Raw genomic sequence first — 15,165 nt, forward strand, 5'->3', positions numbered from 1 at the left:
GGGGCTCTGCATGTCCTCCCGTTGAACTGGACTTTGTTACGAAAGCGCTGGGTGCCAGGGGAGGTTCTTGAGTAGGGCAAGGGACAAAGCCAGCGCATCCTCGGCGGGGTCAGGCGGCGGGTAGCTCAGGCATCCCTTCGAGAACGCCACGGGAAGCGCTCCGTCGCCCGGCAACGGATTCCGGAAGAACCACCGAGACGTGGCCCCAGAGTGCAGAGAGGCCGGCCCGGGCCAGCGAGGTGCGGAGAGCTAGAGAGTTGCGCCGGGCTGATTGTCACGTGGGCGGCCGCTCGAGGGAGGGACTTCCGGCAGCGCGGTATTTTCTTTCCGCTTGTTGGCTCCTGCCGGCTCCTCCCCGACTGGGCCTTGCGCCCCCCGCCCCGCGCGGCCCCCTGCCGCCGGGCCTGCTGCCACCATGAAGAAGTTCTTCCAGGAGATCAAGGCCGACATCAAGTTCAAGAGCGCGGGGCCCGGTCAGAAACTCACAGACTCCGCGGGGTGCGTGACGGTTGCAGGGCGCTAAAGCCCGGCGGGGACGGGACGGGTGGTGAGGAGTCTGAGCTCAGAGGCTGGGAGGCTGACAGGGAGAGGCCGGGCAGGCCGAACGGCGAGATTCCGGCAGCAGTGGGGGGACGGGGGCGTGCCAGGAGGGGCGGAGCGTGGGAGAAGCGAGAGGGGGCCAGGGGCGGGTCAAAGGCGGAGCTCGGGGAGGGGACTTGGGGGCGGGCGGGGCACGAGGGCGGAGCGTGGAAGCTGGATGGGGCCTGGGGCGGGGAAAGGGGCGGAGCGCGGTGAGCGGGGGCGGGGCAGGAGGGGCGGAGACAGATCAAGAAGGATCTGGGAGGGGCAAGGGGTGCAGCATGGGGGCAGCTGCTGATGGTACAGGAGGGGCGGAGCATGGGGGCACCTGGGGGTGGCACAGGAGGGGCGGAGGATGGGGGCACCTGGGGGTGGTATAGGAGAGGCGGAGCATGGGAGGGGGTTGGGGGAATGTGGGTGAAGTTTGGGAGCAGGGGCTGGAGTGAGATCTGGGGGCGGGGCAAGAGGCCAATAGGTACTGGCGGGTGGAGGATGAGGGAGTCTGGGGCTGCAGTTGCCGGAGGAAGTTCAGAGACCTAGAGGAATAAAGGAGAGGCTTGGGAGATATCTGGAATGACCTGAGATTTGGGGCTGAACCTGGAGGAGCAAGTACTGCAGGGATCCTGGGGTGTCGGTGAGGCTGAGCCTCCCCAACTTGGGAAGAGGGCTCCTGGGTTCTGGCTCTGCAGTGCTAGGAAAGGGGAGTGAGTACTAGGAAGAGTCTGGAAGGCCAGCCAGCCTGAGGCTGTTGTCTAGGGCCTAACCTGAGTGGCTGTGAGGGGCCAAAGGAGGTCTGGGAGGTGGGAGCCTTTGTGCCAGGAGATGGAGGCCTGGTGGGAGAAGTGTCTGTCCACTGGAGGCTCCTGGGGAGGCATGGGTGGGAATGGAGCAGGTGTGGCATCAGGCGTCCCTGTCTGAGACTGAGGGCGGGTGGGGCTGATTAGATGGGGCCTGGAAGGCTAGGGCTGCTGCAGGAGGCGGCGATGAGCTCAGCCACAGTATGTGGGGGATAGTGGAAGGAATCCTGGAGGGGTTGAAGGTAGGGGAGGAGCCCAGAGGCAGGCAAGAAGGGGCAGGGGAGGCACCAAGGTGCCCTGCGTGAGGATTGGGTGTCCTGGGATCTCAGGGGTACAGTGCTGATTTGGAGAAGGCAGGCCATGAGGGCCAGGCAGCCAACACCTTGGGTTCCTGCGCCAGGCAGGGAGGAGGGTGGCAAACCTGGAGATGGTGAACAAGTGGTGGGGCTGTGTGATGGGAGGGACATGGGGGCTTGGGGCTACCTCAGTCTAGGGGTTTCGGAGGAACCAGGAGGACTCAGGGGGGTCAGGGAGAGAGCTTGTGGAGGTCCATGTGTCTGTGACATGTGGCCTGCTGGAGTGGGACTTAAGAGCAGCATCCAGGCTGTTGGAGGCTTGGGCAAAGGTAGGGCCTCGTGCTCTAGGGCCTGCCTTCCAGTGGGACAGTCAGCACATATGCCACAAGAAGGAGGTGGCGCTGAGGCCCCTGAGGAGAGAGAAGTAGTTGGTGGGCAGTGAGGCAGCTGTCAGGTGGTCCAGGAAAGCCCCTCTGAGAAGGTGGCATGTGAGCTGAGAATGGGACTCCGCAAGACCCAGTATGTGGCTCTCGGCCCCTCAACAGCACCCTCTGCAGACCTGGTTTTATCCCACCCCCAGGTGGAGTGTTCTGGGCAAAGGTACAAAAGTGCAAAGACTCCTCAGTGCAACACACTGGGCCGCCTGTGGAGGACCAGAGGGGAGCCCCGAGTGGAGGGAAGTGAAGGTGGCACTTGAGTTTGTCACGCAGCCATGAGGGGGTTGGCGCAGGGGAATGGCGAGCCAGGCTTGGGTTCGGGGGTCCCTCTGGTTGCCCAGTTAGAGTCCTTGCAGGCTGGCAATGCTGTGGAAATGCTGTTTCATGGAAAGGTCTAGACAGTGGATGATGCCGGGCGGGTTTGCGGGAGCCATCTTTTCTTCATCTCAAGACCCTCAGCTGTGGGGACGATGGAGAGAGGTGGGGTGGGCAGGAGGTAGACCCCCAGGTGTCAGGACAGGATGGCTGCTGAGTGTCTGATGGAGCAGAGGAGTGAGGGTCCAATACTACGCCAGGCTCCTAGAAGGTTCTGTGGACCTAGAGCACAGATGATGGGAACTGCTGGGGTCGGGTGAGGGTCCCAGGGGAAGGCGAGACGGTTGCATCAGTGCAGGCCCCAGAGGAGTCGCTGCCAGCACCCTCTATGCTAAGTGGTCATGGAGCCACCCATTGCCCATCCGGGGTGTGGAGTAGTGACACCAGGATGACAGGGATCAGGCCTTGTGGTCAGCCCTGGCAGGGATAGCTTGCCCATGCTCCTGTGAGCCCAGGAGGGTTTGTGAGGAGGGGCCAGAAGCACTCCTGGAGAGCCTGCGGGGAGCACACGGGCAGGGCCAGCCAAATCCAGCAGGGCAGCCCCTCCGCAGGCCTGTGATGAGGGACGGAGGGAGGGAGGCAAGGTCGTGACCCCATGAGCCTCTTCAGTGCTTGGGAACGTCAGGGTGGCTTCTGCAGGGGAGGATGCTTTGGGTCCATTTTATAGGTGTGGATGTTGAGGCCCAGCTGGTGCACCACTTGCCCAAAGGGGCAGAGCTCCAAGTAGAGCTGCGTCTCCTGCCTTCAGAGGCTCCTCCACCTGTATCAGGACTGTCAGGGCCCTGGGTGGCCTGGGAGGTTGAAAGGCAATCCTGTGTAGATGGGCACATGTCTGTTTGAGGGCTCAGGAGGCAGGAATGAGGCTGGGCAGGTGCTCTCCCTACTTCCCCGGGTCAGCCTCCCTGGCCACCCTGGGAGGCCATTTACTGCCCTATCTCTGCCCAGGGAGAAGGCCCCCAGAGAAAAGCCCCAGCAGCCAGCCCTCAGGCAGCCCCGCCAGGGACCCACCGACGAGGCACAGATGGCAGCAGCAGCTGCCCTGGCCCGACTGGAACAGAAGCAGCCCAGGGCCCGGGGCCCCACGTCACAGGACTCTATTCGGAACCAGGGTGAGTGGTGGTCATCCTGGGCTGAGGTGGGGGACCTAGCACTTGACTCTGGGTGAAACAGTAAACAGGGTGTTTTAAAGTCAAGAGGGATGTGCCAGGTGGGAGGGAGGCACTGGGCCTGGTGTCAGGGGCACGGGTGGGTGACAGAGGTGCTCCTTGAGGAAGGAGGGCAGCTGAGCTATGCAGGAAGTGGGGGTGGGAGTGGGGGGTACACAAAGACCAAGCCCAGAGAGAGGACTACAGCCTGACCCAGAGCGTCGGGCTGGGCGGGCGCTTGCCAGGCTGGCAGGCCTAGTGCGGGTGGGGCCCTGGGGACCGGGCCTGGGGCAGGGCGACGTCTGTCCCGTTTTTCTCTCTTCCTCTGCTTGTTTTCTTCCTCCAGTGAGAAAGGAACTACGCGCTGAGGCGACCGTCAGTGGTGGTCCTGAGCTTCCAGGGACCAAGGAGGTAAAGCTTTTGCTGTGTAATTGCCCCCAAGGCGGGCGGCGGGGACCCCTGGGAGGGCTGTGGCAGAGCTTGAGCCAGGAGGACTTGCTGCCAGGGGCATAAAAGAGGTGTCATCTCCACTCCGTGCTGCCCCGAACCACAGAGGCAGGTGGGTGTGGACGCCCGAGGGTGCCAAGAGTGCTCCTGAGGTTCCCAGACGTGACGGCTGCTGTCCTTGGCCAGGAGGGGCAGGACTGGAACCTCTGTGTGCTTTCAGAAGCCACAGTCTGGCACAGCCCTCCTGTGTCCCTGGGCCTGGAGGGCTCCATGGAGGAGGGATCCTTTGGGAGTCTCGGCAGAGCTTGGCCAGGAAGCCGTGATTTTAGAATGGAAGAGACCCTAGACGTGGCCTAGAATGTGAGGTGCTGAGCCCCCCGACTCCAACCCAGCCCCACACTCGCTCCCGGTAGCTGGGGGGTGGCTGCAGGCGCAGGAAGCCTGCGAAGTGCAGCGGCTGCTCCCGGCTGGCGTTGCTCTATGTCAGTGCCCTGGGAACTGGGGGGATGGCGCATGGGCCAGGGAACCTGGGAGGAAGGGCTCGGCCCTCAGCTGACAAGTGGAAGGGACGGTGGGGGCCAGGAGCGCCAGGCTCTACGGGCCATGCTTGCCAGTACTGTCCTGGGGCCGCCTCTGTCCACAGTCTTTGCTCAGCGCTCTCACCCCCCAGGTACCTGAGCCCAAAGAGGAAGGCTCGACACACCTCGCGGTGCCTGGCGTGTACTTCACCTGCCCAATCACGGGGGCCACTCTGAGGAGGGACCAGCGGGACGCCCACATCAAAGAAGCTATTCTGTCGGTGAGTGCAGCCCCTGTGTGTCCTCATCCCAGAGCAGCAGCCAGTTCCATGTGGGCCTCGCCCTGCCTTCGTGCCTGTTATGCCTTCCCCAGAGAGGGCAGAACCCAAGGACGCCATCAGAGCAGAGCAGAGGGCGCTGCCACCCCTCAGGCCCCCCTCCCGGCAGCTGCTGGAGGTAGCTGAGGTCCTTTTCTGAGATGCCCTGAGGCGTCTGTCCGTCTCTTCTCCTCCACATTCTGCTCCACATAAAGGGCCGCGGGCCGGGCCGTGCACACTTACCTTAGACACTCGGAGGCAGTCTTCGCGGAGGAACTGCTTTGGTATATTTTTTTCCTTGTAGCTCTTTCTTTTTTTTAGTTGTAGATGGATGCGGTGCTTTTTTTTTTATAATTTTTTATTGTAATTTGTTACATGTGACAGCAGAATACGTTTCAGTTCCTAGTACATGTACAGGGCACAGTTTTCATGTCTCTGTTGTACACACAACATATTCACACCGTTCCTGTGTTCATGCCTGTACTGAGAGAAATGATGTCGGTCTCGTTCCACTGTCTTTTTATCTCCATGCCCCCTCCTCCCCGAGGACACAGTACTTTTATTTGTTTATTTTTACATGTGCTGAGGCTCAAACCCAGTGCCTCACGCATGCTGGACAAGCGCTCTACCGCTGAGCCCCAGCCACAGCCCCTTGTGGCTCTTTATATGGAAGAAAAATGCACGAGGAACACAGACGACACCTAAATACTCTTTACCCAGCTGTTTGGGTAGCTTTTTGTTGCAGTAACCAAACTGTTTGATAAGAACAACTTACAAAGGAGAAAGTTTAATTGTGGTCATGGTTTCAGAGGTCTCAGTCCATAGATGGCCGACTCGGGTACACTGGCCTGAGGTGAGGCAAGGCATCATGGTGCTGGTGTGCAGAGGAAAGCTGCTCCGCTCCTGGCAGGGTCCGGAAGCAGAGAGAGAGGGGAAGGGACCCCAGGGCAGATGCACCCTGCTGGGCACCTCTCAGTGACCACTCCTCTGGCCACACTCCTGACTACATGTCAGGCCATTCAAACTAGGATGGACTGGCTGGTCCCAGCTCCCACCGTCCACTCATTTCACCTCTGAACCTTCCTGCATTAGCACTGGAGCTTGGAGGGACACCTCACCCCAGGACACTCGGGGTGTGAGTTTTCCAGCTGTTACAACCAGTCACTGCAAACCCGGTGGCTTAGACAAGCTGCGTGTCTGTCCTGGCCATTCTTTTGTATTTGTATCCTTCACACTGTGACCCTAGGCTTCCCTGGGCCAGATTCAAGTGCAGCAGTGGGGGTCTCTCCTGAGACTCCAGGGAGATTCTGGTCCCACCTCCTCTAGTCTCAGGAGGTGCCCACAGCTCCCGCCCCTGCCTCCTCCTGAGCCAGCGGTGCCAGGCCAGGTGTTTTCCAAGCTGCCAGCTCTGCTTCTCTCCCTATTCTGGCCCCTCTGGTTACCTGGACCTTCCTGGATGATCCAGCACACCCTCGTTCCCTCTGCTGCTTAATTCTCCTTTCCCATGAGGCTTCCCTTCCTCATGGTCGCAGGGATTAGGATGCAGGCGTCTTTGTGTACGGGGGGGGGGGGGGGGGCATTAATCTGCTGCCCCCCCCCATTTGCCAGGTGTTAATGAGATTTGTGCTCCACTTTCTTCACCTACCCTCATCTTTTCCTGAGCTGTCTGTGGGAAAGTTCTACATGCTCTTTTATTTCATTTTATTTTTATTTTTATTTTTAACTTAGATCTTTTTTTTTTTTTTTTTTAAAGCAGTGACAAATATGTGCAGAAGTAAGTGTCCAGGGGCTCAAAATTCAAACCCCACACTTCATAGCAAGAGCTCATTGTGTAAGCATTAAAACACTGCCTGGTAGTTCAACATTCAAGCTAGAAATGAAATTTTTTTTTTTTTTAAATATTTATTTCTTAGTTTTCGGCAGATACAACATCTTTGTTTGTATGTGGTGCTGAGGATCGAACCCGGGCTGCACGCATGCCAGGCGAGCCCGCTACTGCTTGAGCCACATCCCCAGCCCCTAGAAATGAAATTTTAAGAAACATAAGCAGTGTCTTATCCAATTTCACAAGATGCTTCCTACATGGGACATCAGGGCACTGGAAATAATGATCCTCTTGTGTTGAATGTAAGTTCTTGAGCTCATCTTTAAGATAAGCAAGGTCTCCAAGGCTGGAAGTCTATGGGAGCTGCAGTTCCAGTGTGAGGGCCTGAAACATTTATTAGAACCATGCAGGAAACTAGCATTTCCTTTAAGTGCTCGTCAGGAGGACGTCTGCCCTTAAAAAGTGTGAGAACGCAGCAGCATCGGCAGGTTTGCTAGCTTTCTTCCAGTGATTTTAAGTAACATACTTCAGAGCTGATAAGAAATTTGGAGAGGTGTCTCCCAGTTTCCATGTTATGGGGCCATCCTAATCCCTCCTAGCAGCCAATCATCCCTCTCCAGGTTGTTTTTAAAAACACCTGCGGGAGCTCACTGGGGGATTTTGTTATTGTGATGGGTCTTTCAAGGGGACAAGGGGCTTGAAGGTCTGGAGCCCTATCATCTGCACTGGCCATCTACAGGTCAGGTCCGGCACTGAGGTACCTTTACCAGGAAGCAGCAGCTTGAACCCTGTCGGCCCCTTTTCAACCTTTCCCAAAGCTTTTTCTAGTCGAAATTATCTTGTCTAAACGATGCAGAATGGCTTGAGTTAGAGATGGACATTTGACCACAACCGTGACCACGCCTAGAGGCGCCCAGGGGCCTCGGCCACCTAGGGCCAGTTGACCCAGCAGGGCATTCAGGAAGAGGTGCCTATGAGCCTGGGCGGAAAAGGCGCAGAACCCCAAACCTCATGTTGTGGGGCTCCTCTTCACCTCCAAAGGCGGCCTTGCCGCCCTCGAGAGTAAACCCGGCCATCCCTCATCGCCACAGAAACCTCACTCATCACAAAGTGTCCTTTGTGGTTGACAGCCCTACCTCGCCTGGTTCCCAAATCGCTCGCATCTGAACTGTTTCCCCAGCCAGGATCCGGGCGAGGCTGGCCCAGCCACCGCCAAGTTCGCTAGATTGGAGGAGACGCCTTCCTCTGCTGCCTTCACGGTACTGATGGCGGGCAACTCGGGCCCAAAGTTTCTCCGCTCCCGCAGGATGCAGCCTGAGGGCCGAGTGGAAACCTGCAAGGGACAGGGAAGCTGATACTTGGCATTCACGCTGCGGCGGTGGCGAGCAGCGGGAGGAGGAGCGGGAGCCCGTGGCGAGCACCGGGGCCGGGCTCTGGGAGTCGGACCTCTCCCCTGCGGACACGTGCTGGGTCACGTGAGAGTGGTCATGGGGGCGGTGCGCGCGTGGCAGACCCGGATTAGAGGTGCGGACCTCGCGCCGGAGCTGGGTCGCCGGAGCTGGGTCGCTTGGATCCCGACTGCCGCTGAGTCCAGAGCCTCCAAGTCTCCCTTTGACGCCCTTTATATTTTTTATTTAGAGACAGGGTCTCCCTGAGTTGCTTAGGGTCTCACTAAGTTGCTGAGGCTGGCTTTGAACTCCTGATCCTGCTGTCAGCCTCCCAGCTACTCTGTGCCACCTGCGTGCTCTTTTTTTCAAAAAAATTATTGGTTCTTTTTAGTTAAACATGACAGTAGAGCCGGGCATGGTAGCACATGCCTGTAGTCCCAGCTGCTTGGGAGGCTGAGGCTGGAGGATCATGAGTTCAAAGCCAGCCTCAGCAACCTCAAGACCCTAAGCAATTCAATGAGACTTGTCTCTAAATAGAATACAAAATAGGGCTGGGGATTCGGCTCAGTGGTCGAGGGCCCGGAGTTCAATCCCCGAGTTCAGTCCCCGGTACCAAAGCGCAAAAAAACAAAAACAAAATGACAGTAGAGTCCATTCTGACCTGATCATGGAAGCGTGGAAGGCATCCTGTTCCAGTGAGGAGCCCAGCACCTTTGGTCCCCTCACACTGCTCTGCCCAGTGCCACACATGGGCTCTTCCTGCTCTTCCGGGACTTATTCAGCAGCTTGTGTCAGGCGATTCTGGTTTTGGGTATGAAAACAGGCAGTGAGGGGCCTTGGCCACAGTCACAAGGTGGAGCTTGGGACACAGGCCACTACATTGTACTGGGGGGACTCTCCTAGGGGCATCCTGCTCAGGCTCCCTCCAGTGGTGAGGGAGAGCCCTGTCCCTCACCAGGCTTCCTGGTCTTTGTTCAAATTGTAGCCAAAGCGACACCACGCGATAGACTTCCCCTGAGCCTCCCTCATTTAAGGTTAGGCTGGCTGTCCTCTTGGAAGGGTGGCTCTTGGTTTGTAGCACTGTTTGTCAGTGAAACTAGACTTCGACTATGACGTGGGTGGGTTGCAAATATTTTCCCTCAATTGTTTACGTTTTGACTGGACTTAAGTCACTGCCCGGGAGAGATTTTGATCACTGTAACTGAAGGTGTCAGTCTTACTTTATGGCTTTTAGTTTGGGGTCATACTTAGGAAGCCGTTCTTAGCCCCCTCCTAAAATAATAATCCTGTGGTTTTTCTAGCATTTTTCTGTTTGCCTCTCCTTGTCTTGCCTGGGTGGTGTGCTGCACTGTTGGAAGCTCTCACACAGCTGGAGTCCACCTGCGGGGAGGGATGAGCGTGAGGCAGTTTTCCTGGAGAGCACTGCTCGCGCATGTGAGGTTTGCCACACAGAGTCTGGGTTCCTTCCTGACCGCCTCACTGCCACCTCTGGCAGACCTACTTTCTCTGTCCCCCACTCCCTGGCAATGAAACCAGCAGGTGGGCCGGGTCCCAATCAGGCTGGCGGGGAACTGGCTCATTTGGGAGCCGACGTCTGTGTGCTTCTGATGCAGCTGCCCAGGGCCCCCCATGTAGCTGAGGGAGGGTGCTGGGAGGACAAGGCCCAAACCCACCTTCCAGGAGCTTTCGGCAAGCTGGTGGGCTCTTGCTGGGCTGCTGTCCACCCCTCTGTCCTCTGCTCCTCCCAGTTCACCAGGACTTGCTGGCTGCAGGGGAGCATGTGTGTGGCTTGTTCCATGGTCGTGCAAAAGGAGAGCACATGCTTTCCTGGACCTATAGGTAGGCCCTGGGAGTAGCCCATTCTGGCCATCTTGCCACCTGGCTCTGTCCAGGTTTGGGGCACTCCTGTGCATCCTCTCTGTTACCGACACCTGTGTGCCCCTGGGTGAAGATTTGCAGTTCTCCGTCTGCGGGGGTGAGGACCAGCAGGGCTGGGCGTCGTGTGCCAGGATCGCAGGGCCCACTGCTGGAGTTTCCCATGCCAGGGTGAGAGGTAGAGATATGTCACTTTTAGGCCACACTGACCACCAAGGTCACAGAGAGGGCAGCTGTTTCTCTCCTGCTTTGGTGGCCATTGCCCTCTGCCTGGAGATGAGAGTGCGTGAGGCAGGACTGACCGCTGGGGTCTTTCTCCTCAACTCTGTGCTGAGTGTGTAGTTGGATGGCGGATGTCCCTGCTCTGCCCCAAGAGAGCCAGTGGCACCACTCTGGCCACTCCTCTGTGGCCGGCTGTGCAGTGTAGTACCAGGAGTGGCTCTCAGCATGCCATGTCCCCTGCAGCACTTCTCCACAGACCCTGTGGCCGCCTCCATCATGAAGATCCACACGTTCAACAGAGACCGGGACAGGGTGAAGCTGGGCGTGGACACCATCGCCAAGTGAGTGCAGCCGGCACCCAAGCCGCTCCCAGTGGGGCCGATCCCTCTGGCTCTGGGGACTCGCTGGGGCCACGAGGGAGCAGAGCCTGGGAGGGAGGCCAGGCCACCTGAAGCCTCTGGGAAGGGGTCGGGCCTGGTTTACCTGTCTGCACCAAAAGGGTCCAGGGAACTGGGGGCTCACCACCCTGGTTTCCCTTGGGGTTATCTGAGGAGTGTATAAGGAGAATGGGAACCAGCTCACTCCAGCAGCTGGTCAGGCAGATCGGCTGGATCCAGAAGTGCCCATGAGTATAGCTGCCAGGGCACCGCCCACAGAACCCCCAGCCCTGCCGTCCCTTTGCGCAGGGGTTGGTTACCGTCTCTGTCTATTGTCTGATCTCTGTGGTTAATCTGTGTCCTTGGCAGATAGGACTGAGAGGCCAGGCATAGTGACAGCCCCTCTGGTTGGCTGTGAGGGTACCTGTGATTCCAACCCCAAGGTGCAGCGCCAGGTCCCACTGGGCCCTCCTTTCTTCTTGCTGCTGCTGATGCTGCTTGTGACTCTTAGCTGTTGTCCCCTGGTGCTGGAAGTGTCAAGGAGCCAGGGACCCTGTGTCCCATTCCCTCGTCCTCTTCTCAGGTACCTGGACAACATCCACCTGCATCCTGAAGAGGAGAAGTACCGGAAGATCAAGCTGCAGAACAAGGTGTTCCAGGTGAGGGCCGCAGTTCAGCCAGCACAGCCGGCCCCAGCCATGGTGGGATGGCCAGCACGGGGAGTGGGGGGGGGCATCCTTGAAGTGGCCAGCAGAAGGTGGCAGTAAGGTGACCGAAGTCACATGCCGTGGATGGGCTTGGTGGGCGGCTCCCTGCCTGGAATAGTCTGACCCTTACACTGGGAAGGCACACGTGAGGTTCTTCTGCAGCAACAGCGGGTCTGGTGACCCCGGCCTGTGTTCTGAGCAGAAGCTGTGTCCTCCCCTGCTTTGGGGATTCCCCAGCAGTCCTTGGGGTCTGCCTCCTGCCCCTGGTGGTTGGCCTTTAGGGGAACTGTGTCCTCCGGGAGGTGCTGGGGGAGCTCCAAGGTTCTCCTTAGGAAAGTGAGTTTGTGCTCAGCTCTGCCACAGCTTCAGGGTTTGGTCGCCATCAGGGGTCACTGGGCTTGTGGCTGAGGAGGCCCTGTGTGACCTCTGCTGCACTCCTAGGAGCGCATTAACTGCCTGGAAGGGACCCACGAGTTTTTTGAGGCCATTGGGTTCCAGAGGATGCTACTGCCTGTCCCGGATCAGGGTGAGGCTAGAGGAAGGGCCTGGGCTGAGCCTCAGGTGGGGGTGAGGGGCTGAGGGGCCACCGGCTTGGGTGGCCCTGCTGCAGTGTCATCTGTGTGGGGGTGGCACAGAGGACCTGGAGGAGTTCTACGTGTTGAGTGAGGGCGCGCTGGCGCAGCCCCAGAGCCTGGAGCGGCATAAGGAGCAGCTGCTGGGTGCAGAGCCCGTGCGGGCCAAACTGGACCGGCAGCGCCGTGTCTTCCGGCCCTCACCCCTGGCTTCCCAGTTTGACCTTCCTGGGGACTTCTTCAACCTCACGGCAGAGGAGATCAAGCGGGAGCAGAGGCTCAGGTGGGCAGGCACACCTGGGGCCCGGGCAGGTTGGGTTTGGGGCCCAGGCAGCTGCCTGAGCCCTACTCTCTGGGTGTGGGTTGCAGGGCTGATGCTGTGGAGCGGTTGAGCGTGCTGCGGACCAAGGCCATGCGGGAGAGGGAGGAGCAGAGGGAGCTGCGCAAGTACACCTACACGCTGCTGCGCATCCGGCTCCCTGACGGCTGCCTCCTGCAGGGTGGGCCCAGGGGCCAGGGCAGGGCTCACTCTTGCTACTGGGCCCTCAGGTCTTGTAGGGCCAAGGCCCTGAGCTGCGCTCTGCCCAGCTCCTCTCTGCTGGTGGTTGGGCTTAGGGGCACAGGAGTGGGCACAGGAGAGGGCCAGCCTAGTGGCTGGATCTGACTGTCCTGCTTCCCAGGGACCTTCTACGCCCGGGAGCGGCTGTCATCACTGTACGAGTTCGTCAGGGAGGCCTTGCAGAACGACTGGCTGCCTTTTGAGCTGCTGGCCTCGGGAGGGCAGAAGCTGCTGGAGGAAGAGAACCTGGCCTTGAACGAGTGTGGGCTGGTGAGCGGGGGGCCAGTGCTGGTGATGCAGTTAGGACCCCCAGGGGTTCACCAAGGAGGACCAGGAGACATCCTGGGAAGCTGATTGCTGTGTGGCAATCACTTTGTCACCAAACCCTCCCTGTGGTCTGTGGTGCTCACAGGGCAGGACTTAGGATGGCTCCAGGCCTGGTTCCTGTGTTAGAATCCCACCTTCCCTCTGGCGCTGTGACCTTGACCTTGCTGTTATCTTGAACAGTTCCTAATTTCTTGCTGCCTCTTGAAATATGGGCCTGGTGGGTCCTCTGAGGAGCAGAACTAAGGTGGAATGAAGGGGGGGGTGGATTTCCCAGGGAGGATGCCCGCGGGGCAGGTGCAGGTCTGCTGCCCGGAAGGGAGGTGAGGGCCTGGGTGAGAACCTGGGGCTCTGCCTGGTTCTGATGGCTTTAGCCAGGTGGGGGCATCTCCTGGCCAACTCGCCCATCAGGGGACGATCTGGATCCCACTGTCCTCCCACAGGTGCCCTCAGCCCTCCTGACCTTCTCCTGGGATGCCGCTGTGCTAGAGGACATCAAGGCTGCGGGGGCTGAGCCAAACTCCTCCATCCTGAAACCCGAGCTCCTGGCGGCCATAGAGAAGCTCTCCTGAAATAAAGGCAGGGTTGGCCTCGGCCCACGGGTCTGTCTCATCCTCTCCCTGTCCCCCGTCCCAATCCAGGGCCACCCAGCCACCTCTGGAAACACTGGGCCTGGCCCCCAGCCCTACTCGGCTGGCTGGAGGCCTGTGCCCGCCTTGGCGGCAGCACCTCTGACCACCGTTTTGCAGAGCCCCTCGGGCAGGCAGATGTGTCTCCCTGGGCAGAGCTTGAGCACAGACAGGCTCCATGTGCTGTGTATGGGGGTGGACCCATCTGGCACTAAGCTGGTGACAGTGGCAGGAGAGATGCTAGCCTAACAGCATAGTTGACATGTAATTTCTAAATTATGAACCTAAATAAATAGAATATTTGAAAATAGTTTCCTGGTGGTTAATGTGAACCACTGGACTTAGGGCAAGGGTCACCTCTGCTGCGCTCCCCACTGCAGAGGGCTCAGCATGGCTCATGCTCTCAGGGCTGCTGGCTGTCCCGCCAGGGGTCCCCACATGCCAAAGGCCAAGCTTTCATGTCCGATTGTCCCTAACTGCTCACAGAACCTCAGTGAGCAAGCTTTATTTAGGGGACCCTGGGCCAAGTACCTGAGGCCCAGGGCCCCTTTGGGATCCCCTAGCCCTGGGAGGGGTGTGTTCAACTAGCTTGTTGCTATAACAGAACATCCAAGACTCAGTACTAAGTGTGAAGACAAGGTTTTCTGAGCTCACGGTTTTAGAGGGAGAAGGGCATGGTGCCTGCGTGACCTGGCTCTGGTGAGGGCCTGCGGCTGCCTCACGGGGTGCAGGGTGTGGTGGGAGAACACGTGAGGCGGAGATCATGTGTGACCCAGGAGGACAAGTGTGGGCAAGGGCCAGGCCTGCCCTTTTCTCCTTTGCAGGCACACCCCTTGCAGGGTCCCAAGAACCACATCCGTCTCCGAAGGGCAGCTGCCCCAGTGATCTCAACCTCTCAGGAGGCCCACCACTTTTTAAAAGATGTTTTTATTAGCATATTGCAGTTACACAGAATATTGGGGTTCACTTTCACATGATCAGACTGTGATCTGCTCCACTTGGGTCCCCAGCACTTCCCTTTTCCCTCCTCCCGTCCTCTTCTATTTATAGATCTTTATATTAATGCTTTATAGATATACACAAAGGTGGTCACTGTGGCACACTCAAATATGTACATAGCATAATTTGGTCAATTTCTTTCCACCTCCCACCCGAGGCTCCACCTCTTGAAGGTCCCTTTCCACGTGGCCACCCTGAGGACCAAGATCCCACAGGAGGAGCCTTGGGGGACATACTGGGACTACATTATTCCCCCAAACCTCCACCTCCCCCAACTTGTGTCTATTCCCTTTCAGTAGAATGCAGGGGGGGTCACCCTGGGTTGTGTGGGGCCCAGTGTCACCAGGGTCTTCATGGGAGGAGATCAGAGGGTCAGACTGGGGGGCTGCAGGGCCTCCTCAGGCCCAGCCCTGCCGTTCCTGGGTCCACCTCGGGAACCATGTGCCACTGTAGCCTTGACAACTGTGAGACGATGAATCTGTGCTGTTTTAAGCCACCAGGTGTGATGATGTGCTACAGCAGTCACAGGAGACTGGACAAGGCCTTAGTGTTGAAGGCCCTGGTCCTGTGGCTGACACATGGGCACCATCTCTGCAGCCAGGCAGCACTGAAGCCGTGGGCCCGCCACCCCAGGCCAGCCCGGACACTGTGGGTTATCACAGATACCAGGCTGTGACCATCTAGCCTGTTCCAGTGGGGGCCTGTGGTGACTGGTCATCTGGCTACTACCGGCTGCATGAGTCAGACTTGAAGCTTGAGACCCCACATGAGTTTCCC

At 58.6% G+C, this 15,165-nt stretch overlaps 1 protein-coding gene across 2 annotated transcripts; it reads left to right on the forward strand.

Moving 5' to 3' along the window:
• Positions 1 to 306: 306 nt before the first annotated feature.
• On the forward strand, positions 307 to 13,699 carry Ubxn6 (UBX domain protein 6). 2 transcript variants are annotated; one of them, XM_046444071.2, is made up of 12 exons: positions 307 to 498; positions 3,430 to 3,593; positions 3,976 to 4,040; positions 4,747 to 4,875; positions 9,426 to 9,563; positions 10,465 to 10,562; positions 11,182 to 11,257; positions 11,747 to 11,831; positions 11,941 to 12,160; positions 12,247 to 12,377; positions 12,558 to 12,706; positions 13,204 to 13,699. In XM_046444071.2, exons 1-12 carry the CDS (start codon positions 416 to 418, stop codon positions 13,330 to 13,332), a joined length of 1,467 nt encoding a protein of 488 aa, XP_046300027.1. In that variant the 5' UTR covers positions 307 to 415; the 3' UTR covers positions 13,333 to 13,699. The 2 variants fall into 2 exon arrangements, with proteins under 2 accessions (XP_046300027.1, XP_046300028.1); XM_046444072.2 differs by lacking the exon at positions 9,426 to 9,563 and having other exon boundaries at positions 310 to 498.
• Positions 13,700 to 15,165: the final 1,466 nt, after the last annotated feature.

Source organism: Marmota monax, unplaced genomic scaffold (assembly GCF_021218885.2).
Source record: "Marmota monax isolate L192 unplaced genomic scaffold, Marmota_monax_Labrador192_F-V1.1 WCK01_AAM20220418_F8-fsc00102, whole genome shotgun sequence".
NCBI classification, from domain to species: domain Eukaryota; kingdom Metazoa; phylum Chordata; class Mammalia; order Rodentia; family Sciuridae; genus Marmota; species Marmota monax.